Raw genomic sequence first — 25,510 nt, forward strand, 5'->3', positions numbered from 1 at the left:
TGTTACCTTCACGGCTTTCTGTTCCAGTTCTCTGCACAGCCTCAGTGACGTCCGTGGGGTGCAGAGGGACGGCGGCCAGGTCCGGCTTCCAAGGTGGAAAGAGTCATGTTCTGTGGAAAATGTCTCTGACATGAACCAAAGCGCGAGCCGTGCTCGCGCCGAGCCGCTGATTTGTCACAGGCGTGGAGCAACCTCATGTTTTTAAGAAAATTATTGCTCAACCCACCCCAGATAACAAACCCTTGCGAGGCAGGGGTGGGAACAGGAATTTACCACCGAGGAATGGAGCTGAAAAGACCTCCGTGCCTTCTGGTGTTTATGCACGTTTCTCAGGCTCTGGCTGAATTTCAGATTAGGAACAACTGCTTGGGAAGCGTTCGCTCGCTGCGCGCCTCGCCTGCTCCTCCAGCTGCAGAAATGTGTCGTGCCCTCGGTTGCCACTTCGCTGCTTCCCAAACCGTTCTGGCTGTGCCTGTCCAAGAGCAAGGAGCAAACCCCAGGTCGGGGTCCAGAGGGGTTTCTCCCCAGGAGAGCTGCGAGAAGAGCTCGAGGTCCCCAGGAGCCTCCCGCTGCGCTGCTGCATCCTCTGCGTGAGAAAGAGCCGCAGCCTGGAGGAAGCTCTCGTAGCACCAGGACCCGCGGTGTTATTTTTGGGGGCTGACTCACGCCGCTCACACTTGGGGGCTGCGCACAGCCAGCGGGGAGGGAGCTGGAGGGGGGCTCAGCCTCCAGCAGGGACGGGGCCCCGGGTGGTTTTGCAGGGGATGCTCGGTGCCGGGATGCTCGGTGCCAGGGCGCGGGGCTGCAGCACCACAGGAGGGGGCTCTGAGCCCCACAGCCCACCCCATGCACGATGCCCATCGCCCAAGCAGCCGGCACGACTCGATGACAGGATTTTGGGGACAGGGGCTGGGTTTCTCCTGAGACAAAGTGGGGTATGGGGGATGCCGCCAGCACCCTGGGGTGCCCCCGCTCATCCCTCGCCGCCGCCCGGCGCAGCGAGGGCGCTTTTATCTCTTCTGTAGGTACAAATGGAGCTGTCAGGCGCGCTCAGCCCCGCGCTGTGACAGGTTGCGGGAGCCGGGGGCCCCTCGAACAGAGCAGCCTTGTCTGTCAGAGCCGCCTGACACTCCCCATAATGGCCAGATGGATGAGACTCTGAAAGTAGGGCCCGGCGCGTTTTCAACTCTATTTTGGGTGAAAACACTTCTTGAAAGATCTTGAAAGGAGCTGGCAGTTTGGTAGTTCAAATGATTAATGAGCACTGGCTCTGCCGGGTGGATTTCTCGCGCCGTGCCAGCAGCCGGGCTGCTCCAGCAGCCCCAAGCACGCCGCCCCCCGCGCCCCCCCGGCCTTCCCGGAAATGACACCAACGCGACAGGCCCCGCATATGGAAAAAGTTAAATATAAATTACTGCTGAAAGAGGCCTAGCTGAGCGGAGTTAGTTAAAGATGTTTATGGATTCAGAAACACGGGCCTGCATATGTATTTAGGGATGACAAATGTGATTCAATAAGTAAAGAATTTCTCTGTGGGCTGAGGCAGGGCTCGGGCGCTGGGGGGGCTCCCCGGCCACTGCGGCTCCATAAATCTGGGGGACAGCCGCCTCGTTCCCTCCCGGGCGGCTCTGCCTTCCTTTTCCTTTTTTCCAGGATCAGCCCGAGGTGCTGCACCTCCTGCACTCAGCACCGCTCCGTGCCCGGCCCCCTCTGCTCCGTGCCCCTGCCACGCCCCGCCCTCCACCCCTGCTTCTGTCCTCGTTTCTGGTTTTTAAGCCCAAAATGGTGCTTGCTGACAAGGCGTGAAAAGACCGGCTGTGAGGGACGAGGTGTGGTGGTGCTGCTGGGGACAGCGGAGCCCAGAGGGGTCCTGCGGGGTGGAGGCTCGGGTTTGGACCCCCCTCCTGGGAAAACCCAAAGCACCGTGCCAGCGTGTCCCCTCCCTGGGCTCTCCCATCCCCAGGGAGCTCTGCTGGTGTGGCCGGCCCCTGCAGGACTGTCAGGGGATGATTAATGACCAACAGCCCTGAAACTGCCCCGACTGCCAGCCCGGGGAGTGTTTGCCCCGTGCTTCACCAGCACTTCTGCAAGCAGCCGCACGCAGGGGGCTGGGGCAGGGGGACGCACGCCCCTGCCCAAACTGGGGCTCGGTACAGCCAGGTCCACTGCAAACCAGTGCAGAAAACCCTGCGGAGCTGGCCAGAAAGGGACTCGGAGCAGCCAAACCCAGCACAGCCCTGGCCATAAGCAGGGCAGGATCCGGCCCCTCGCATCCCCCGGCCGCCCCGCTGCAGGGAATCGCTTTTCGGGGGGTCAGCGCCCGGCCGGGCTCTTGACCGACAGCCACATTCCTTTGTCCTGATTTTATTCGTTAGCAGCGTTTGGCCAGGACACAGAGACAGCTAATGAGGGACTGAGTTTATTGCAGTTTGATTTTTCTGTTAAAACAATACAATAAAATAAATGCACTTGGAAATCTGGTATGTGTTTGTACATAGTAGATTTATGGCTCTGGAGGCTTCCAGAGAGACGCAGCCTTTCATTCCCTTCCTTATTGGAACAGATCATATTGCAGAGTTTAAAGGGCTCTGGAGTTGTGATTTATTTGAAGGGAGAAACCAGGGAAATCCAACTATCTGTTCCCTGGCTCAGATCATCCAGTAACTCCCCGGCCAAGGGAATGTATCTGCACCTCCTCCACGGAGCTTTATTTTTTTTTCCTCCTGTCACTCGCATTATCCCGCTCTAAATATATCACCGAGACACCGCTGACTCCTGACCTGGGCTTCAGCACCTCTCCGAGGCTTCCCCAGCCCTTCCCGGAATCCCACAAATAAATCAGCCGCCCGAAGCCCTTTCTGAGCACCTCCGCTCACTGGGACAGGACCGCGCGTGGCCGCTGCCTTGATCCAGAGCAGAGACTGTTGTTTTTATCCCCGGGATCGGGCCATAAATCCACGCCACCCGTCCCGAATTCCTTCCAAGGGAGCCCGTCCCCTTCCCTGGCTGCTCTTGTCCCCAGCCCAACATTGCACAGTTTGTGGGGAGAGCGCAGCTGCTTGGATCCCGGTCAGGACTCATGCCTGAAAACCCTTTAATGCAATTCCTAACCCGCTGGCCCGTGCCTCGCTCCTGCAGCATGCTGGCAGATACATCAGGATGTGCTGTGGAGGAAAGGCACCTTCTGCCCCTCTCCGAGGGTTCCTGCAGCCCAGTGCCACGGGGACAGCCGGAGCGTCGCGGTGATGGCTCGATGCTCGCTGCACCCCAGCTCCACCCCACTCATCCCCGTGGTTCCCCTGGGCACGAGCAGGGTGAGGCTATTCCCCCGTGCCTGAAAACCAGCTTTTGCTAAAACATTTGGCATTTACAATATGGAAATCTGCTGGGTTTTGGTGCAAATCCTCTCCTGCTTCTCCCTGGCCCCAGTACCACGGGGACATTTGGGGACGAGCAGTTTGGGTCCCACCAGCGCCATCCATCCCCTGGCAGGGGCCCCTTGTCAGGGGTCCTATGGCTGAGATCTCCTTTCTCCTCCACCGTGACCCTCTGTGCTGCCACCAGACGAGGGGCAAAGCCACCCCGATGGCCCGTGGGCACCCAGGCCCTGCTCCCACCCCGCCGTCGCCGCAAAGTCTCCGGCCAGGGCTTTTCCCCAGCACAGTCGGGCTCTGTTCACCCAGAACTTCCCCGCCTCTGCCTCGGAGCCGATCCGCACGCTAATTCTCACGCATGTTTTGGGTAAATCTACTTTCTTTCCCGGGATGAATTGTGGTTTCCAAGCACCATTAATCATTTCCCCTTAGAAAACAGCACTGGGGGGGGGGGGGCTGGACACATTGCTCCTTTATTTCCTGGGAGGGTGACCTGGCACCCTGGCACCCAGCCACGGCGCTGGCGTCTGCAGGGCGAGCTCCGCTCTGCGCTCATTCCCCCCCACATGGCCCCCCCTGGGCCAGCCCTAAAAAGCCAAATCCCCATGGTGAGCAGCACCTCCAAAACGCAGTGCCCAGGAACCAGGGGGGATGCTCCCTTGGGGCACGAGGTGTCCCACCACGGCGGAGCTGAAATGCAAACCGTGTTCTCCGCGCGCCCCCGTGGCCCTCGAAATAGCTGGGACATGAAATAAGGACCAGGACCCTTCTGCTTATCGCCCCGCCAGCAAGGCTCGGGCAGGCAGGGAGTCAAAGAAAACTTTTCCTGCCGTGATTACAGCGCGGGTAAATAGGTGCATCTAGCACATGTGAGCAGTTTCCTCGTTTCCAGCTCAGGACTGTCAGGGGATGATTAATGGCCAGCGCCAGAGAACTGCCTTGATTGCCAAGTGCTGTATTGTTAGCGCTGACATGTAACGAGCCCGGACATACTTTAACACAATTCTGCACCGTAATCTGCAAATAACGTTCGATAGACTTAATTTGTTAAGTATTCTCCCCCCGCGCCCTCCCTCTCCCCACCTTCTTTCCCTTTCAAAACCCTGGCGCAAGGCAGCGGGGGCACCCCGTATTGTCCTGCAGCCCCTCGAGCCTCTCTGGCTCCTTAGGATCAGGCTGGGAAACAGCTCTGTGTCTCCTCCCCATCCAACCCAAATCGGGTTTTTATGCCTTTTCAGCCCTGGGCCCCCACTAATGTCCCACTGCAGAGCGCCACATCTAGCCCCAGCTCTGGGGCAGCCGGGAGCTACGATGGCACTCCGTGCACACAGCGATCGCTTTGACTTCGAGGCACTTTCCCAACACCTTATTAAATTGCTATTAGGCCCCGTGGTTAGCGAAGTGCCGGGTTTGCCTTTCAGAGCAGCTTCCCTAGGAGTGGCCAAGCCTGGGGAGGAGAGCAAGGACATGCTGGGAGCACTGGGGGACAGGGATGGGATGAAATGGGATGGAGATGGGGATCAAATGGGATGGGGTGGGGATGGAAATGGGATGGAGATGGGGATCGAATGGGATGGGATGGGGACAGGGATGGGGACTGGCGGGTGCGAGCTTTCCGCCCCACTGCTCCCTGCAGGCTGCACACAGAGGTAACCTTAAACGCCAAAGCAGGAACTGCGGGGACAGAGTTTTTCCACCTCTATTCACAACTGTCAGGCGGTGATTAATGGCCAACAGGCTCAAAATTGCCTTTATTGCCAGCTTGGTATTGTTACCCGTGACAGTTAATGAGGTTGGACAGACTTTTACGCAGCACTTGCCGTGGGTCCTGGCCTCACCTCCCGCTGGGACGGTCCCGTCCCGTCCTGGAGCTGGGGGGGACAGGTAATGGGGGTTGGGGGTGACAGCGTTGAGCAGAGCACCTCAGAGACCTTCGAACTCCTCTCAGTCTTTGCGGTAAAACCCACAAAATACTTTTACACGGGCTTCAATTCAGTGGGATGGGGAAGAATGGGGCAGAGATGAAAAAGTCTTCGAGTGCCAGCGAGAAATGGGTGCAATAAACCATTTGTTAGTGTAAAAAAGTCCACGCTGCTAAAAACAGAGTCCCAGCACAGACACCCCCGAATGTTCCTGGCCTGAGGTCTAGAAGTAATGATTTTTTTGGCTTTTTTTTTTCAGGATTATTACAAATAATATTTACCTTTGTGCTAGTTCACATCTTGATGCTGTTAAACACGTGGCCACAGATGGTTTCCCATTCAGGGTAATGATATAGCGCCGATGTTATGAAGCAAAACCTCGCCTGCGAGCCAGAACACCCCACATTTAAAAATCTATTACTTTTCAATATTATATGAATGTATTTTGCTTCAGCTCAGAGCAATTTCCTAGTTTACCCTTATTAAACTGAGAGGGGGCTGAGCAGAGGCTCTTGATTTATGAAACACATACTAGATTCATTAAAACCTTTAAAGATTTAATACATTTTATCAGGGCCTTAAATCTGGGCAAGCATTTTTTAAAAAAATCTAATACAGGGTGTATTTCATCTCTGGCGCCCTTTTGCGCTTATTTAAGAGCTGTAAAATTTGGATTGACAAATATAGCAGATATTTCATTCCCTACTTCTAAACGGCGCTGAATCCTTCTGACAGGTTTGTTATATATAACCCTAGGAGATCTATCAACTGTAAAGATCAAATTATTTTACTTTATTGACATTTTATACGTCTCTCCTATGTTTTTTAAGTCCCCTTCAACAATTATAGATGCGGAAGATTTAATATATCTTTGCGTGCTCTGTCACTTTCCCCGTTATTGCCCCTCGGTCTGGCCTGGTCCAGATGGGGAACAGATTGCTGTGGGAGAGCCGAGCCCCGGCGGGGAGGCCATGGGGGGCTCGTCGGGGGGCACAGACCCTGCTGGGTGGCCTTGGGGCTAGCTGGGGGTGTGGTAATGCCTGGGGGGACAGCGCGGTGCTTCGTGTGTGCGAGCAAGAGGGCAGTTCATGGGAGAACCTCTGTGAGGGGGTCTCTCTGGACACAAGGCCCAGGTGGGGGCTCAGCAGTGCCATGGGGGGCAGCGTGGTGCTTTGTGCATGCAACCAAGAGGTCAATTCATGAGAGAAGCTCCTCTGAGGGGGTCTTTTGAGACGCAAGGCCCTGGTGGGGGCTCAACAGTGCCCAGGGGGGTCAGCGTGGTGCTTTGTGCATGCAAGCAAGAGCTCAGTTCATGGCAGAACCTCCTCTGAGGGGGTCTCCCCAGCCTCAAGACCCTGTTGGGGGCTCAGGGGGTCAGCGTGGTGCTTCGTACACACGAGGAAGAGCTGAGTTCATGGCAGAACCTCCTGTGAGGGCATCTCTCTGGGCACAAGACCCCGGCGGGGGCTCAGCAGTGCCTAGGGGCTCAGCGTGGCGCTTCACGCACACGAGCAAGAGCCCAATTCATAGAAAAACCTCCTGTGAGGGGCTCTCCCCGTCCTCAACACCCAGCCGGGGCGCTGCAGGTCCCGCTGTGCCCCCACATCGCCCCCTCCCCACTGAGCGGGGCTGCGCGGTTGACCCTGGCGGGTCTCGAACCCGCGGCCCCGCGAGCTCCGGGCCCTGAGGCGCCCCCCGGCGGCTCCCCACGAGGCGGCGGCGGGCGCCGGCTGATGACGCGCGGCGGGCGGGCAGCGGCAGCCGCGTCCCGCCGAGGCCGGGCATGGCCCAGCTGGGGGCCGCCGCCGCTCTGTGCCTCGGCTGCCTGGCCGCCGCCTTCCTCTCCGCCATCCACAAGATCGAGGAGGGCCACATCGGCGTCTATTACCGGTGAGGCGGCCGCTGCGGCCTCCCCCGGGCTCTCCCGGGCCGGTTAAGCGAGGCCCGGCCCGGTGCGGGGCCGCCGCTGACGGCCGCGTTTCTCTCCTTGTCCCTTCTCTCCTCAGCGGCGGGGCGCTGCTCACCTCCACCAGCGGGCCCGGCTTCCACCTCATGCTGCCCTTCATCACGTCCTACAAGTCGGTGCAGGTGAGGCTGGGGGGTTTGGGGAGGACCGGGGGGGTTTGGGGGGGCTCCGGGCCAGCCCCGTTTGCTGTGGGAGGCCTGGCTCCAGAGGGGTTTTTCTGAAGTATTTCTCTGTCCAGACCACGCTGCAGACGGATGAGGTGAAAAATGTGCCCTGCGGGACCAGGTGAGTCGCTTAGCTTCTGTCCCTGCACTTCCCTGATTTTGTTGGGTACCTTTCGAGTCTTTTCCCTATTCCTTTCCTCACCCTAATGTGCTTTAAACACACAGCCTGGCTTTAAAATGCATGTCCTGCTCCTCAGGAGCTCCATCTCCCACCTCCAGCCCTACCCGACTCCCTGAGCTTCCACGTCTGGCATTAATGCAGGTGCCGCAGGACTTGGTACTCTAGTTCTCAGTGCAGTTACCTTCTGCCACAAACAGGCTGCACCTTCCACAATCATCTTTTTCGTACCAACTTATGGGCAAGAATTTAATATTACGAAAATTATATTCTTTTTGTAAGTAAGATACTCCTTCCGTGCTTGCCTGAGCTGGAGCACAGCAGGAAAGTGGGTTGCTTGGTATAAAATAGGTAAGGGATCGGGGGGTTGTATTTCCATGGAGTTTCCTCTAAAAAGATGATTTTTCGATCCACGTTTCGTGATCCAGCTCCTGGAGGCACCAGCAGCCTGTCCCAGGTCCTTGCCGTGGTGTCGCAGCGGTGCTCGCTGGAGGTGCGAGTGCTGCGCTCCCCCGCTAGAGGGGAGTGTGCCCCGCTCACACACCGGCTGCAGGGCAGAGCTCGTGGCCTCCAGCAAACTTCCCCCTTTCGTTTTTCTTCTGCTTCCTTCTGCAGCGGAGGAGTGATGATTTATTTTGACCGAATTGAGGTGGTGAATTTCCTGATCCAAAGTGCAGGTGAGCTCTTCCCCTGTGACCCCCGAGAATCCTGCTGAAGAACTTCTAATTTGAATAACGAGGTGTGCAAGGGGCAGGGGAGACGGGGTGTCTGTGGGCAGAAGGCTGGAGTCTGACACACGAAGAGAATGACCAGGGCAGGCTTTTTTGTGTGTGTGTGTGTGTGTGTGTGTAGGACAGAGACTTGCAGATAATGCAGAAAGGGCTGCTGTTAGTAAGGTGTCATTCTGCTTACAAGGCATGTGGCAGAATATGGATTGGGATGTGATGAAATACCAGCAATAATTAAAACGCCCCTGAATGAAGTGGGTGGTTGTGGTGCAGCCTTCTCTTGAGGTGCTTTCCTCGTTTCAGTCTGGCTCTGTGTTTCTTGCTGCTGTGACTGAGCCAGGAGCTTTCCCCTGCGAGCACCCAGCCCGTGGCATCCCTCTGTCCCAGCTCTTAACGCCACTTCCATGTCTCCTTTTGCAGTCTATGACATAGTGAAGAACTACACTGCTGACTACGACAAAGCTCTCATCTTCAACAAGATTCACCATGAGCTGAACCAGTTCTGCAGTGTCCACACGCTGCAGGAGGTCTACATCGAGCTGTTCGGTGAGCTGCCTCTGCCTTTCACTCCCGGGTTGCTGGCTCCTTGAGCGATGTCTCTGTGAGCTCTCTGCATGTTGTGCTGGTACAGAAGTCACTGCCCCAGCTGCTGGGCCTTTTACAATCCAGTCTGGTTGGAATTGTTAACCAGTTACAGCTATTTGCTCCTTACCATCTTCTGGTGCTGTGCACTTCACTGTATTACAACAACAACAAAAATCCCCCAAACCTGCCAGTGGCAGCAGAGGGTTTTAGGAGAGGGAGCAGTAATTCTGCTGTGTTACATGTGTTTAGCAAATGTGACTGGTTAATCAGGGGCAGGATTTAATAGTCCAGAAGGAAAAGCCAGTCTTCTGTTCTTTGCTGGTACCAAAAGCCCCGTGGGTTTGATTACTGGTGTGTCATGCACATCGCTGCAGCTCCTGGGCTCTGCGAGTGAGTGCTAGAAACCAGGGCTGCTTGGCGGGGGCCGGCTGACCTCCCCTTCCTCTCTCCAGACCAGTGGGAAATCAGGCAGCTCAAACACTTGGAGAACAGCACGAGAGAGCCTGGAGAATCGTGTTGGTTTCTGAGGAGAAATGGGCCAGTCCCTGCCAGGCCGAGTGCTTGCTTTATGGCCTTTGATAAGAAATCCCTTCCAGCATCTGGCAGCGCAGCGCTGCTGGCCATCACTGAAGTGTTGCCGTGACCGGTTTGGACCCAGGGCTGACAGAATTAGTGGCTGGGATTTTTTAGCGCCAAGTGCCTGGAAGAGTACAAGGTGTTTGCAAACCGCTTCTCTGTGTAAGCGAGGCTTTCCAAGAAGCCTGGCTGTCCCCTTCCTCACAGGGCCTCCGCACCAAGTGTGGGACTAGGATTCAGCTCCCCCTCCTCTTCCTTTACGGGGCTGCTGGTGAATGTTCTGGTTCTTTGTCGATGGAGGCTCCAGATGTCGGCAGCTGCTGACGACAACTGCTTGAAACGGACTCAAGACAACCAATTTGCACAGAAGGAACTTGTATAAACCCCTGTGTAACTCTTTCAGTCTGAGCTGGATGTTTTCTGGCTCCAGCGTTATGAAATGGGGCACAGCCCATTTCAGGCAGACTTATGTCATTCTCTGCCCCCACATCTGCAAGCAGGTGCAGGAAACTGATAACAGCTGTTTCCTAAACTCCTGGCTGAACTTCACTGTGAGTGTGAGTTCCAGCTAGCTAAACTGGGACCAAAGCAAATAATCAAGGAGTGCGATGTGATCACTTTCAAGGCTATTACATTTTATTTTCCCTCTGCATTTCTCAGCAGGCCCCAACTGGAAACACTGCTGTCCTTAGAGCTTTTCACTGAAGAAGGGTTTTGTTTTGTGTTTCCTTTTGAAATTTCTTAGCTGTGCTGGAGTTAAATGTTCTGCATTGAGCCAAATAGGCTTTACTGATGAAATTTTTGCAGCCTATTAAAATAACTAATGCAGCCATTTTACATTTCTCCTTTTCCATTTTCTTTGTCTGCTGCTGGCACAGGCACAGTCACTAATCAGTCATGATTTAGCTGGACCACATCTACTTCAGGATCCAGTTGGGAAGGTATCAGTAGGGAAGTGGGTTAGAACAGAGATTCTTTACCATAAAAATGCTACTTTTGGCTCAAAAAGAGTCCAAGTTGCAGGTTATTGGAAACTGGGAAGGTCTTCATTTTATGCTGGCCATGTTCTTGTGGTCTCTCCCAAGTCCTTTCCAGTGGTCAGTGCTGCGTGACGTGCCGAGATGTGAACCTGCCCTGAGGTTGGGGATGGTCTTTCTCAGCCCAGCACTTCTATACCAAGCTTACATTTCCAGTTACTTTCCAGGAATAAGAAATCTGAGCTGTTCCAGCTAATTCTGTACCTGTTGGCAGCAAGCTGCATTTGTGGGGCTTTTAGTCACTTTTTTTTTTTTTTCCTTCCTTCCAATCAGATCAGATTGATGAAAACCTTAAACTGGCATTGCAGCAAGACCTAACTACCATGGCCCCCGGATTAATTATACAGGTAATCGGGGTTCTGCTTGGAGATGTGCAGCCCGTGAGGGTTAAGGGATAACAGGAAATAAGCTGTAACTTTTAGAAAATTGCTTTAAAGTACAGCTATAAAGTTCCTTTTGAAAAGGTCTTTTCCAATCTTTATGATTCTATGATCCAGTTTGTTTAATGTGGGGAATGAGAGCAGTGTCATTTCTGTCCCCTTATGGCTTTGCTGCGCTGGGTTTCTCTCGGTGTTTCCCTGGTTACTCGTTCACACAGGCTGTAACCTGCTGTCATGTCAGGAGATCAGTGGGTCCGGTGTTTGCTCTCTGTAGTTTGGAGCTGGCCACAATCTCTGCAGCCTGTAAAAGCTCTGTCTGGCAGAGCTTGTCATAAGCGTTAGCTCCCCCACCCTCTGCAGCCTCAGGGCCATTTGCCTTTTGATTGTTGGCTGCTTGCCGATGTTTTCTTCTGTCTCTCTTTCCAGGCAGTTCGAGTTACAAAGCCAAACATCCCTGAAACAATCCGGAGGAATTATGAGCTCATGTAAGTGCCTGAGACTTGCACCTTTGTTACCAAAAGGAGTCGCTCATCCAGATTAATGTGTTTTCACAGCGAGCACTGATCAGAGTGCCCTCTGCCAGGCCTGTGCTCAGCCTCGTGCTGCCTTGCTGCCCTTCAGAAAGGGGCTGGCGAGGCTGCAGCAGATGTGGCTGTCACTGTAAATGGCTGGCAGGTCACTGCTGAGTTAGGGTGTTGCTCCATTTTGAGCACTTGAGTGCAGGAATTATTTTCCCGGGGCCTCCTTCCCCTTGACACTGGCCCTATTTTACAAACACTTCCCCGAGCATGCGAGTGAGTGGCAGGTGGATGGATTCCACCGCTAATCCTGCTGTTTGACTAGGATGGAGAAACTGTTGATTCAACGGGCTGAGGACCTGCAAAGCTTTGAAATAACTTTCTTTAATAGCACTTGACATACTGATCCCTTTTCAGTGCTGTGAGCCAGCTGCCTTTTCTTGCACTTGATCATTCAGAAATGCTTATGTTCTCTGAGCACTCTGCCAACAGAGTCTATATAGGCCAGAGTAAGATCCCTCTCCTCCATTCTGCTTGACCTTTTGGTATCGTGCTAAGTCATGTGCAGTAAGGTCATGATGGGATCTCAGATCAGCCTGTTTTTATCTGTTACCATAAATCCGGCTGAGAAGGACTTGTTCTTGACTCTAATCTCTCTTCCCCGACTGGGAGCAGGAACAGAGTATTTAATTTTTTTGCATATATGTACACACACGCTTTTAAAACTTCTCAGTGAGTGCTCAAAGCAGTGAGATAGAAAAGGCTTTAGCAAGTAAAACGCACAGACCCATCTCACTGAATGAAGAGTGATTTCAAAGCCATATACATCTGTCTTGTGAGAAATTTATAACAAGCTGTGAGGGCAAGTTACAGGATTTTAATTTCTCACTTTAATAGTGTCCTTGTCAATAGTAACCCATTAAGCTTGCACGTGTGTATAGTCTAGATGTTGTTCTGTGACGTGCCTCTGCTGGAAGGCATTGTGGCAGTCTGCAGAGAGTAGCAGGGAATGTTTCACACCATCCTGACTGAAAAATCCTCCTGCTATCAAGGGGAGGAAAAGGTGCTTTAGTTTAGAAAGGCAGCTCTGCAGGTAGATGCACTCACTTTCATCACTGCTGTCTGCCCTAAGCACACACTTGAAGGAGGATTAAGCCAACGGCTCACCCTGAAGGTGAGGTAGGCCAGGCCACCTGAGATGCTTGTGTTTTGTAACTGACTGTTTCTGGCTCCCTAGGGAGAGCGAGAAGACAAAGCTCCTGATTGCAGCACAGAAGCAGAAGGTGGTAGAGAAGGAAGCGGAGACAGAAAGGAAGAAGGCCCTGATCGGTCTGTACAGCTTTCCCTGAAGGCAGTAGCTTATGGGGGTGGGATAGGCAGAAAATAGAATCCAAACTGGGAGGGGAAGGCATGCACCTGGTTTGCTGTTGGGTGATTTCTCTGCTGCAGCTTTTTGCTGCTGATCTGATGTTGTTCCAGGGAAACTCAAACGGGTTCCAGCTTCATCCACAAACAGGCAAGACACCTTCTGAGGGCTGAAAATTCTCCCCACAATTTACTGCTACCAGAAGAGGGTGGGAAGGGTTTCCATGGGTAAAGTTGGTTCTAGCAATAGGAAGACTGCGTGATGACAATGTGGACTTGTTCTCTTTCATTTTCAGAGGCAGAAAAAATTGCACAAGTTGCTGAAATAACTTACGGACAGAAAGTGATGGAAAAAGAAACAGAGAAACGAATTTCAGAGATTGAAGGTGAGTGATAACTTCCAGTAAGTAAATGTTCTGTAGTGACTGACCTAAAGATCCTAAAGAAAAGAGGGAGGGGGAGCTTCCATGCCAGTTCAACTCCGTGCCAGTAGAGGATTCAGGTCTCCCTCATTCTTTCCAGTGTTCCTGACAGACCGCTCTGATTGTTAGCCAGAGGAGTGGAAGTCTCAGGAAAATCCATCCAATTTTTAAGTGTAGCTGCTCACGCAACTCCCTGCTAGTATAGGTAAACAAGTGGCTTGTCCAGCTGTGCTGCTCTCAGATCCAGTCTAGCATGTATTACAAATACAATTGTGTATTATATGTGTACATTTATACTATATTGTCTCCCTGTTACAGAAGAAACATAAAGGGATCACCTTGAATCAGACAGATTAAGCTCAGCTTTAACTTGATGGCCTGATACCACATCAGTGTCATCTGACATGAAAAGAAAAAAACAGGAGTGTGATACAGAAAGGGGAAGTGTTTCTTTATTTGCATGTCTTTGCTAGCCGTCAGGGAAGTTCAGTAGCCCACAGGATCAGACCCTTGACGCAATTTTTGATATTGCAGCAAGACAGCTCTCCAACATCTGTCCAAGGGGCAGAGCCTGTAAAGGTTAAAATTGCCTGCCTCTGTGTGCCAGAATCTTAACCTCGGTATCCCAGACAGAATCCCATCTGGGGAATTGCGTTCGCATCAACAAATTTCATCTGTAGAGCAGTCTGCTGTACTGTTCTTGGAGTCCTGTGCAAATGTCGTGGGTAAATACCACTTCTGCAGTGGAACAGTTGTTTCGTTTGCAGCACGAGAGTTAGTGGCTGGCTAGAGAAGAAAGAATATTCTCAGCCTGTGTGACAGGGTGGTAATAAAAACCTTATGTTTATGAAATGCTTTGAGGCCTTCAGTTGCAGATACAATTTACTTATTTAATATTATCATCCTGTAGCATTTTAGATGTAAAGGGAGATCCCGTCTCTGGGTTTCCCATTCTGTTCCCTCTTGCCCTTGTATCCCTTATGGTTTAGATGTGGTACTGGCTGCTTTAAAATTTTTCCAGCTGCAAATGGTGCTAACGTGACTGGAAATAAAAATCTGAATGCGGGAGCATGTTTTCTTCCAGATGCTGCATTTCTTGCAAGAGAGAAGGCACGAGCTGATGCTGAATGCTACACTGCTATGAAGGTTGCCGAGGCCAACAAGGTATTGTTGTTTCCTTATTCTGTGCCTTGAAGCAGGGCTCCTTACATTAGGCTATACAGAAGAGCTCAGCAAAAAAGCAGTCTGTCTTTGTTTGCTCGTGGTGTCTTGCCATTTAAGCCAAAGACAGAGAAGTTATCTTTGAAACTGAAACAATAATTAGATCCTTATTTGCAAGGTCTTCTCTCGACAGATACATTTGTGTCAGGATATGTGAAATACCTGGTTATGTCTGGAGACATCTGCCAGGTGCTGGGGATAGAATATTGGTTTCAGCGTTGCCCTTTCATCCTTCTGTAGTCAGAAGTGTTGATTCATTTCAATCTGCGAGCTGGCAGGTAGTCAAGGCAGGGAGATCTCCCAAGTGACAGACAGGCTTAGAGCAAACAAACGTTCAGGTAAACAACAAATGGAGCTGTTCTTATACACCAAACTAATTAGCCTGGCAAAGTCTTGCTCCTGCAAAAACAAAGTCAAAACAAAACGCTGGAAACAAAAAAAAATATATGGATACAATTGCCAGGCTTGTTACTGCCTCCAGCAAGTTCCCAGGACGTCCCAGCAGGAAGACTTTGTTTTGTAAGGGTCAGTAAGAATGGCGGGAGGCCTGAGATGTTTGTGCACAAGTTCTGTCCCAGTTACTCCTTTCTCTCTGCTGTAGTGTCGTTATCCTGAAGGAATGATTGCTGCTTTCTGAAACAAACCCTTCAATCTACTCTGTGAAAAAAGCCAGTTGTGTTTTTCTTTCTAGTAGCTCGCATTGCAAGAGCTTTCAGTGAGTTATGAGCTCTAGAGCTTCTCCATCTCTGTGGATGGAACTTTTCCCCAGCTGCTCCCATCACTTTCTCATTTTGCCATTTAGTCACTGAAATTTGGAGCTTTGCTTAGACACGCTGAAGGAGAGCTGCCCTCTGGGTACTCCAGCTCTTCAGCTGCAGGGAGGATGAGCGTGCCCACGAGTGTTCTGGAAAAGTGGACGCCTTGTATGCTCGCATCAGAAATTTGCTTTGGAAAGAATCTGAGCTGTTGGTGATCTGTTTTCTTTTTGTGCAGATGAAGTTAACTCCTGAGTACTTGCAGCTGATGAAATACAAGGCCATCGCAGCAAACAGCAAGATATATTTTGGCAAAGACATCCCCAACATGTTCATGGACTATGCAGGTAGCCAGACTAAATTTGCAGAGGGACTGGCAGAAGGAATCCACGAAGAGGATGGGGCAGGAGCCAGTGAGGACAAAAAAATTGCTTCATAACATCAACTGAAAAGAAACATTTATATTTGTTTTATATCTAAAGAAACATGAACTGGGAAGTTCCTTTTTGTTTTCCCCCTTTCCTGTACTGAAAGACTTAAGATAAGACTTAATCCTCTCAATCTTTTGTATGACAATTGGACACAATGACTTTGGTATTTATGGGGTATTTTTTTTCTGGTAACTTCTAAGCACTCTGCTCCAGATATGTCTGCTAGATGCACCTCTCCTCGCTGATGGGCTCATAAACCCAGTTACTCTGGCGAGGCTAGCTAGGCTATTTGTTCTGCAGCCAGCTTAGATAGGTACTTGATTTTGGATCGAGGTGGTTTGTAGCAGTTGAAAGTAAGTAAGTTTTGAGATTTTGGCGGGAGGGGGATTGCTGCTATGACCTTTTTTTGTTTCTAGTTGGAAATTTCCAGTACTTAATTTCAAACCCCTTTAAAAAAAAAAAAAAACACAAAAGGTGCTAGACTTTTGTACACTACCCGTGTCTGCTTGAAGGCCCGGACGTTGGCCAGATGGTGGGTCACTGCCTGTGCTCTGTGGCGCTGGGACTAATGGTTTATTTGGACACTCCAGGCCCATCCTGAGTGCAAGGTGTAGCAAATACATGAAACCACCTTTTACTGAGGTCTAAGCCCCCGTGTTTTACCTCAGTAGGGCAGCTAAGACCACGTGCACAGTGAGCTGTAATAGCTGTAGTCAAGTGCTGCAGGTTACCTAATTACCTTGGAGGGGGATCTAAACCTTAGACCACGCATCACGCAGGTAGTGGCCCAAACTACTCATTTTCTGCATCATAACACTGGTTTGTTTTCCATTTGTCATATTTGGGTTGGGCAAAGGGGAGTCAGAATTTTCTTGCCAGCAGTTTTATCTGCTAGGTATGCTGGCAGGGGCAGTGGCCTGCCAGTGGCTAATTGGACTTAGCTCCTGGTAAAACCAGACTGCAAGCGTGTTTGTCACAGTCATCATAGTTAGAAAAACTAGAGAGAAAAAGAATTTTTGTCTCAGGGACCCTGACTTTGCAAAAAGCCTTGCTAGTGAGTATCTGCTTGGATGACCAGGCCCACGGTCATACAGCACATCATCTGCTGGTCTGCAAGACCGACTGGATTTCAGTGTTTGTAGTTCCATTTTAGAGATAATGTTGAGGTGAACCGAAATGAACAGAACAGTTTTACTGGTTTTGTTTGTTTGCTTTGTTGGTTCTTTTTTTTTTTTTTTTTCTTTTCATTTTTTAGAATAGATCTCGAGAGGAAGATTTGCTAGTGGCAAAGGACACAAAGCATCATCCTGAGAAAAACTACAGGGCAAAGATGACAACCTCTTGTTGCTGGACTGTTCAAAGAGGAATTTTCCTTCTTTGGTCAGAACAATGCTATGTAGTGTACCTTTCCCTTCAGAAAACTGGTTAATTCTCACATACCAGATGCAAAGAGGCTTTTAGTTTACACAGATACAAAAATGGAGGGGGTGTTAAAGACAAAAGTTCAGGAGAATTTTTTTTCATCCTCTCCCGCAGATCCATCTGCCACTTGGCAGGAGAGCCTGTTTTTATTAATTGCTGTTATAATTTGCAGCCAATATACCCATATAAGATGATGAAAGAGAAAGCACTAAGTTGGTCAGGGACCAACGTATTGAATTTATGATCTTCTGCCCTAAATGCTTGCTACCTACTTCTCTTGGTTTCACTCTTCAGTGTTCTAAATATGCATTAGTCTTTTTAATAAGGCAGTCACACTAAGATAGAAATGAGATGAATTTCTGCTGCTCGTTCCAGTATTTTCACTTCAGCTTTATTTTCCCTGTCAGGAGAATGACAGTTGATACTTGAAAATGCAAAATAAAAGATACCATCGATTTCTGCTGGAGAAAAGGTCCATCTTGTATGTCATCTTTGTATTTGCTGGAAAAGCTGAGCTAAGAAGAGTTCCATCTCCAGACTGATACACTAGAAAACAGTGGTCCAAAATTGCATCAATAGGTAGGCTGAAATATTACTCACTTCTGTAAATTGGTCTCTGCAGGAAGATGATGAACAGGGAATAGCAGAAATACAGGAATGAGGTGATGGTACCTAAATCTTTTGAGTACCTAAACCTTTGTTTCGGATCGTTCTACATTCTCATAAAGGATTTCCATTAGTAACTAAAAAAAACCTGCTTTTTATGCAAGTGTTTTCACTAATGAAAAGACCCAAATAAACCAAAGTGGTATTATAAAATATGGTTTTGTATGACTTTACAGTAAAACAATAGTTTGGAATAAATAGGTCTTAAGGATTCTTTTTTAATTGAAAACATGACTGCTAAAGTATTTCTCAGAGGAGGGGGGAGAATAGAAAAAGGAGTAGCCAGTATTATTAATTTCAAACCCACATTTTTAAACCATTATGGAACCGTCATGATTCTGCATCACTGAAAACCGAGTAATTTAGTTAAACTGTAATAAGAGTGGAAAACGCAAAAACAAGTTGAAATAATAGCAGCCTTTACAAGCCAAAATTGATTGTTATTTTTTGTTCAGATTCTTCATTATATGTATAATTTCCTCAATTTTCCAGAGTAGTCACTACATGTAAATCTTTATTTGATCTCACTCTTTAACTGTCATTCTGTCGTAATCTCCATGATCTTGCAATCTTGAAACGAAGATCTGAATTTTAAAACCACTGTTTAACGAAGCAAATAGAGGTTTGTGGCATTGCTGATAGCTGGGAATTGCTGGCGGGAGCGTGGTAATGCTTTACCAGCATGGTTGTTGATCTTACGTATTGAATTAAAAGCCTTTTTATTTTGATACTTGCTATGATAATAAAATGGCCTTCAATTTTAATTTGTCTGGTTTTATGGACGACCTTTAACACAGCGCTTGGATATATTTGCAGGGGAGGATTTACCAGGGGTAAAAGATTTACCAGGGGTAAATCAGCAGGGGATCAACAGCATGAGGGGCCGACGAGTGCCTGTGCTGCTGCTCTGTGAGAATTCTCCCTCCCCAGGGAGCTGGAAAGCAGAGCTCGGGCAGAAAACGGGCAGAGGTGATGGGCTCAGCAGCAGGCTGCAGGCGTTTCGACCCCGCTTAGCTAAACCGGGTAGTGAAAAACACAGGAACGAGGCTCCGGTGGCAAACGTCTAGGATTTGGTAAAGTTTGCAGAAAATCATTGTCATGTTTTACCAGACAAAGGGCAGGAACCTTCTGGGTATTTGGGAACAGCTGTGTAAATACTGTCACCGCTCGGAATATGGGGAGGGAGGGCGAGTTCTGCGCATTAAGGCAAATATTTTAGTTAATGGGCTCCAGCTGGCAGTTTCCCATTCTTTCCGTTTGACTTGCTGCGATAAAGCCTGGCATTGTCTGCAGCCCCACAGCCCTGGGGCCTCCAGTTCCCCATGGCTTAGCTCGGACTGTGTGGCTACCACGGGTGGCTGCCGCGTCCCGTGGCTGCGCTCCAAGCATCTCCCACCGCACATCCCTGCCTTCACAGTTGCTTGCTCAAATAGGGCGTGCAGAGCAAGCGGTGCAGCCCGCGCTGGTTTTATGGTTTGTTTGTTTGTTTAGGGTTGGAAGTTGCACCCCAGAGGAACTCCTCTGTGCGGATGGCAAGAATCCCATTTCTTCGGGGGGTGGATCTTGGGGTGGTTTTGTGGCGTTTTGCTTCTGACTGTGCAAGCCATGCAGCTCGCAGTCAGTTCTGCATCATCGGGGGCTACCTGCCCTCCGAGCAGCCGAGGCTGCTGCCCACCAGACTTTATTTCTCCTCCTGGGTTGCTGCAGGGGCCGTGCCCTGAGCCTGGCAGCAGTGCCTGCTCAATGCCTTCTCTTTCAATGAAGCTACAACTGGTGGAAACCCAATGCAGCTCCTCTGCAGGAGGAGGACATTGGGGTGCAGGATGGATGCTGACAGCTCCTTGCCGCCCATCACAGCCCGGCAGTGACCTCGGACCTGGCACAGCGCTCGCGAATTTGGGCAACCACCCAGGTAAGGCCTGAGGGAAGGGAAGGGAAGGGAAGGGAGCACACTGCAGGCAACCAGAGCAGGGCCACTCGACCCAGCCTTTCCCCTCAGCACCCCCGAGCTGTCCCCGGGCCTTTGGGTGCCTTTGGGGCGTCCTCGGGTGCTTTTGGGGCGCCCCCGGGTGCTTTTGACCGCCTTTGGGGTGCCCTTTGCACCACCCGCCATGACGCCCCGACCTTCCCAACATGGCGGCGCCGCCGGGACGCCCGCCCTCCCGCCCGCCCGCTGCCATTGGCCAGGATCCGCGACGCTGCGCTGCGATTGGCTGAGCGCGGGGGGCGGGAAGAGGGTGTGTGGCGGAAGGCGGCGGAAGGCGGCCGGGGATGTGGAGAGCGGGCATGGCCGCCGGGGAAGGGCTGGGCCCGGCGCTGCGCGCCGTCACCGAGCGGGTGCAGCAGGCGGCGGCACGGAGACCGCAGGTGAGGGGCCGAGGTTTTGGGGGAGAAGCGCCCCCAAAACGGGGTAGGCCCGCCCGTCATGGCGGCGAGGCCTCCGTCGCCATGGAGACGGGCCCGCAGCGCCGGGGCAGGCCCCGGTTGCCATGGAGACGGGGCCTGCTCCTCCACGGGACCCCCCTGGGCCTAACGGGACCCTCCTAGGCCTAACGGGACCCCCCCGGGCCTAACGGGAGCCCCCCGGGCGGTGACGGGACCCCCGTGTCCCTCCGTCATGTCCCCAGGCCCTGGCGGCCTGTCAGTGGGGCTGGGGGCCTGGGGGACAATGTAATGGGGTTGGGACCCCCCCCCTCACCTCCTTGCCCCCCCAGGGCCTCCCGGACGTGCAGCCGCGGCTCGTGGCCGTCAGCAAGACGAAGCCCGCTGAGATGGTGATGGACGCCTACAGCCACGGGCAGCGCAGCTTCGGGGAGAACTACGTGAGTGTGCCGGCCTTCGTGGGGTCCCAGCACTGTGCTTATTGGGGTGCACGCGGCCCCAGGAGCCCCGCTTCCAGCGAGGTTGCTCCTACAGCGTGATCTTGGCTGGTGTGGTCTTAACAAGAGGTTGTCTTGGGTTCTAGGTTCAAGAGTTGCTGGAAAAGGCATCGGACTCCAGAGTAAGTTGATAGTTTCGTGTGTGTTCTCTCTTCTTGCATAGTTGTGTCCCAAGAGCTGTTCAAAGTCCTGGTTTGTCTTAGGGAGTTTGTTATGGAGGCGGTTTGATCCTGCTGCTGAAAAGCACCTTGCCTGGCAAGGGAGACAAAACCTGTGTCTGGTAAATGAAAGAAGAGTGGATGTCTGGTGTTTTGTTTGTGGGCGAACAGGGACCTCAGTGCTGCATAGGGGAAGGGGGAATTGTCACTCAAACCTAACTGCTCCTCTCTGCTTCCAGATTTTGTCTTCTTGCCCGGAGATTAAGTGGCACTTCATTGGCCATCTGCAGAAAAATAATGTCAACAAGTTGATCGGTAAGCTGGTTATCTCTGTTTGACCCCAGGGGCAGTATTCTTCCAACGTTCAGATAATAACCACCTTTCTCACCCGTTAGTACTAATGATTGCAAGCTAGCAAGAAACGCCAATTAGCAAATGAAACAATGTGATACTGCCCCATTTTTCAGTCCTGATTCAGTCTGTTTGCTGTCTCCTGCCATAGTCTGCTGCTAGCTGTGCACAACTGCAAATACCTCTGTTCGTGTGTCGCACAGGCAGCCCAAAGCCTCTGTTTTTTTTTCTCTGTAGCTGTCCCGAACCTGTTCATGTTGGAAACGGTGGATTCTGTGAAGCTGGCAGACAGAGTCAACAGCTCGTGGCAGAAGAAGGGCTCACCTCAGAGGCTGAAAGTCATGGTGCAAGTTAACACTAGTGGAGAGGACAGTAAGTGGCAGACACTTTCTCTGACGATACGTGCGTTTGTCTCACTGATTTGACAGGAGAAACTTGAGTGAGATTTGTTGGTTTGTGCTCCTAAGGAGTTTCTCTATGCTAAAATGAAAGTTCACCATCAGTTAGCTTCTGCCTGGCTGTGGAGAGGGGAGTTTTCTGGCAAAGCTTGGCACAAATCACCCTGCTTTTTGCCAGGTAAGCATGGCCTCCCTCCCAGAGACACCGCAGCGGCCGTGGAGCACGTCATCAACAAGTGTCCGAGCCTGGAATTCGTGGGGCTGATGACAATTGGCAGCGTCGGACATGACCTTAGCAAGGGGCCAAATCCTGACTTCCAGGTAAGATTTCCTAGAAAATGTCAGCTGTTGTGTGGCCTCCTGGTACAGTCAGGACACGAGTCTGATTGGAGACGGCTGGTAGAAATGCACACCTGGCTCAGAGCTGTACAGACTGTGCAGGGTCAGTGTTAATGGTGATGGGCTCCTTTCCACAGAGGCCAGGTGTGCATTTGTTTTTGGTCTCATCTCTTCTGTGAAGCTGTAGCCAGGATATTGGCAGGGGCACCTCATGTGGCAATTTTTATCCTAAATCCTCTGCTTTCAGGTGAGGTTTCTGCCAGCCCTTTTTGCACACTCTGTACAGGGCTGCGCCAGGCAGAGGAACTGGGTCTCTGTTCCTCGTCTGTCGTGCTGGTGTGGTAATTGGTTGTCTTCAAAGGATGTAGGTGCACGTATTGTCAGTAGTGCAGCCTGTAACGGGAACTCTCCAGTGCCCTATAGTGCTGCAGAGCACACATCAGCAGGAAATGTGGGAACTTTGCCTTCTGTGTGAAGGAGACCACAAAGAAAGACAGAAATTGTTATCCGTGAAACCTCGGAACTGAGCTGGTGTGGCTGGCACCAAACGTGTCACCTTTTCGTTCCTCCTTTCTCCCAGGTGCTGCTGTCTCTGCGGCAGGAGGTGTGTGAGAAGCTGAATCTCCCCATCGAGAAGGTGGAGCTGAGCATGGGCATGTCCACAGACTTCCAGCACGCAGTAAGTCCCACGCCCTGAGCTCCTCTCAGGAGCCACGTTACCCTCAGCAGCATCCAGCTGCCCAGCCCAGGCATCCTCTGCTTGGATGGAGATCCTGGTGGTGCTGTTCCACCAAGAACAGCTCCCCTGCTCCCGGGATACCTTTCTGGGGATCAGAGTAGTCCCTGGCTGTAGCTGCAGGTGGTGATACACGGGGAGCTGTCCTTCTGTGAGATGGGGGGAGTGGAGACTGCTTACAGACTGTGGTGGCAGCCTGCTCTGAACTCCTCCTTTCTGTCTCTCCCAGATTGAGGTTGGATCCACAAACGTCAGGATTGGAAGCACTATTTTTGGAGAGCGAGATTATTCCAACAAAGCAGATGGCAGCAAGGCCCCAGGTGAAACTAAAGGAAAAACAGAGGCCTCAGCAGCGCAGGACCACTAGGTGGGAAAGTGGCCTCCACAGAGGACAGACGATCAGAGACCTCACACTATGCATTCTCACCTCCCTCCTCGTCGGCACATGATTGTGATGGTGAGAGGGAATTCCTCATAGCAGAGCAGAGGCCAGAAATGCCTCATAATTTATTGTGATTATAGCGTACCCCTAGAAACTGGACATTTTTATTACCAACAAATGATAAGAAAATTAAAGGTTGAAAGTGACTGGAGTATCTCGGCTACTTCGGGCTCGTTTTGGATAACTGGGTTGAAGAGAATAAATATTTGTCAGGATGGAGATGCCAATGAGCAAGGTGTATCCGCAGCAGTGTCAGTGATTTTGTTGTTGCTGAGGACTAAACCCTCCATTAAGCAAATCACAATATCACGAGAGACCTGTAAATGTTTCCTCTCCCCCAGTAAGAGTTTTTGCACGTTGCTGCCATTGAGCAGTGCTTAGAGAGGAGCTACGTGACAGGGACATGCTGGAACACTTAGTGGCACCGAGTGGTGCTGGAGAGATGGCATCCAGTTAAACAGCAGGCGAGCAACGAGCACATCTGGATGGAGGAAGAATGCAGCCACCAGCATGAAGGAGTTCACGGCCTCGTGTTTGGGATGCAGATTGCGGGTGGGGGACTGTCTTCTCGTCTGACATTCGTATGTGTTCTTTCAGGCTGACGCTGCTAACTCTTCCCATCAGCTACATGTCTGCTCAGACCTTCTGGGATGCTTTCAACCTTTCCCTTCCCCTCGTGAGGTGTGGCTGGGAGTTATTTTCGTCCTGCGTAGTAGTTCTTGACGCCGTGTGTTCTGTTTTATCAAAGAGGGGCTTTCCTACCAGCTCCTCGGTCTACCTTTGGCTTGCTGTTGCCTCCCAAGGCAAGTCACGCAACCATTTGGTGCCTCCACCACCCCGTCTGCATCTGTGTGAGGACAGCAGCAGCCGGCTCATCTCGGAGGGCAGCAGCGAGGTTGCTGGAGGTCCTTTGGGGAAGGCACTTCAGAAAGTAAAATATCCCGCTGGGTTCTGGGTTCCTGAAATAAATCCTCTCACCACTGACAGTTTCTAGACCACATCTTACTGTGTGAAGTGCTGGCCTGGCCTTGCCTTCTCCTGGAGGAGGGGACAGGGCTCTCCTCGTAGTAACTGCTCCTTCAAGGTGTGAGTAGAAGCTCCTGCGTTCCGTCACGTGCTGTTTGGCCATCGGTAGCTGCAGCAAGTCTCTTGTAACCCGCGTTACAACCACATTTTCTGGGCTTTTGTGCACTGCCAAGAGGAGGAGACTTTGGCTGCCAGCAGAAACATCCTTCCCGGGCTTTCCTGCGTGTGTGTGTGTGTGGTTAAAGCTAGCTGTTGGTTTTACTTTCTGACTATAAACGCTGAATGTACATGAACAGAGGAAAGCTCCAACCTGTCACGGCCACGTGGCTGACAGCCGCACACGGCCCGAGCTGCCCTCCTTGGAACTGCACCGTGTGTTGTTTCATAGCTTGTTAATAAAAAGTGAGATTGAATGCCACCTGTGCCAGCTATAAAGCTATTAAAGATGTTATTTTTATGTTCTGGCGTGGTGAATAAATGCCCCGAGAGTTGCCGAAGCCTTGCCCTAACCTGGAGTCGCTGTCTGGTGAGACTCGGTTGTCTCTGGAGGGAGTGGAGTGAAAGAAAGCTGAAAGAGGGCTGCAAAGAGAGGGAAGGCTGATCAGGAGGGGAAAAAATTGCTGTTCTGGGCGAGAGGCGAGGTGCAGGGAGCTGTTTCTGGAGGAGCCCTCTGGGTGGCACTGCTCCCCAGCACCGGGGCACCGCGCAGGGACAGCAGCTCCTCTCCTCGCGGGGCAGGTACGGCTCAGTAATTAGCCTTCCAATTAGCTATTTTCCATCTGGTGGTTGGATTTAATCCCCTCCTCTTCCACCTCTTTCTCCCCAGCGTTTCAGCAGCAGTGAAACACGCTGGCCACAGATCTGCCTGCGAGCTTCACGACATTAAAAGCTCTGTTTATTTTGCAGAGCAACCTCGGGATACGTCTGCTTCCATCCGAATTTGGCTGAAATGTGCAAAATCGGTGTCCCTGCAGCGTTTGGTTGCTAGAGAAGTGCTTCTCTTAAGGCGTTGGTGCACGGTGACAGTTCTTTCTGCTGGAGCACCGAAGGGTGGGATGGTTTTACGCAGAACATCTGTGGGAGCTGTCTGGTTTACGGCTCAGCCTCCTGCTTTCCCTCTCTCCGGCGTTCTGTGCTTATTTCCTGAGCTGAAACCGAACACCAGCCACGCTTAATGAAGCAGTTAAGGTGAGCTTCCAGGGGGGGCTGCGTGGCAGGGCAGGATTTCTCCTGGCTTCCGTGCCCTGGAGGCTCTGAAGGCACAGGCCGGCGCTCAGAAGTGTGTGGTCCTCTGCTTTTCCCATCTCTTCCATCCAGAGCTCCCCCGGCTTTGATGCCGGCCTCCTGCACGAGCCCTCTGCGGCTCGGGGGAGCCGTGCGTGGTGCTGCGAGGCTCCCAGCTGCGGGACATCTCCTCTCTTCTCTCTTCTCCTCTCCTCCAGCCGGGCCGTGCAGGTGGCCTGCGGGACGG

The 25,510-nt window shown here is 51.6% G+C and overlaps 2 protein-coding genes across 2 annotated transcripts; both read left to right on the forward strand.

The window, feature by feature from the left end:
- The first annotated feature begins 7,050 nt into the window (after window positions 1–7,050).
- On the forward strand, window positions 7,051–16,071 carry ERLIN2 (ER lipid raft associated 2). The gene is made up of 11 exons (XM_032204064.1): window positions 7,051–7,186; window positions 7,303–7,384; window positions 7,501–7,547; window positions 8,220–8,281; window positions 8,753–8,878; window positions 10,804–10,877; window positions 11,337–11,395; window positions 12,666–12,757; window positions 13,090–13,179; window positions 14,300–14,379; window positions 15,430–16,071. The coding sequence occupies exons 1-11, from the start codon at window positions 7,080–7,082 to the stop codon at window positions 15,628–15,630; spliced, it is 1,020 nt and encodes a 339-aa protein (XP_032059955.1). The 5' UTR covers window positions 7,051–7,079; the 3' UTR covers window positions 15,631–16,071.
- A 3,896-nt stretch (window positions 16,072–19,967) lies between these two features.
- On the forward strand, window positions 19,968–24,496 carry PLPBP (pyridoxal phosphate binding protein). The gene is made up of 8 exons (XM_032204194.1): window positions 19,968–20,077; window positions 20,425–20,532; window positions 20,676–20,711; window positions 20,987–21,062; window positions 21,336–21,470; window positions 21,675–21,817; window positions 22,416–22,514; window positions 22,801–24,496. Exons 1-8 carry the CDS (start codon window positions 19,982–19,984, stop codon window positions 22,936–22,938), a joined length of 831 nt encoding a protein of 276 aa, XP_032060085.1. The 5' UTR covers window positions 19,968–19,981; the 3' UTR covers window positions 22,939–24,496.
- Window positions 24,497–25,510: the final 1,014 nt, after the last annotated feature.

The sequence above is a fragment of the Aythya fuligula genome, chromosome 27 (genome assembly GCF_009819795.1).
Source record: "Aythya fuligula isolate bAytFul2 chromosome 27, bAytFul2.pri, whole genome shotgun sequence".
In the NCBI taxonomy this organism is placed as follows: Eukaryota; Metazoa; Chordata; class Aves; order Anseriformes; family Anatidae; genus Aythya; species Aythya fuligula.

Coding starts and splice junctions, on each gene's coding strand:
- ERLIN2 (XM_032204064.1), top strand. CDS start 7,080: ATGGCCCAGCTGGGGGCCGCCGCCGCTCTGTGCCTCGGCTGCCTGGCC. Junction 7,187..7,302: donor CACATCGGCGTCTATTACCG/GTGAGGCGGCCG, acceptor TTCTCTCCTCAG/CGGCGGGGCGCTGCTCACCT. Junction 10,878..11,336: donor CCCCCGGATTAATTATACAG/GTAATCGGGGTT, acceptor CTCTCTTTCCAG/GCAGTTCGAGTTACAAAGCC.
- PLPBP (XM_032204194.1), top strand. CDS start 19,982: ATGTGGAGAGCGGGCATGGCCGCCGGGGAAGGGCTGGGCCCGGCGCTG. Junction 20,078..20,424: donor CGGCGGCACGGAGACCGCAG/GTGAGGGGCCGA, acceptor TTGCCCCCCCAG/GGCCTCCCGGACGTGCAGCC. Junction 20,533..20,675: donor GCAGCTTCGGGGAGAACTAC/GTGAGTGTGCCG, acceptor CTTGGGTTCTAG/GTTCAAGAGTTGCTGGAAAA.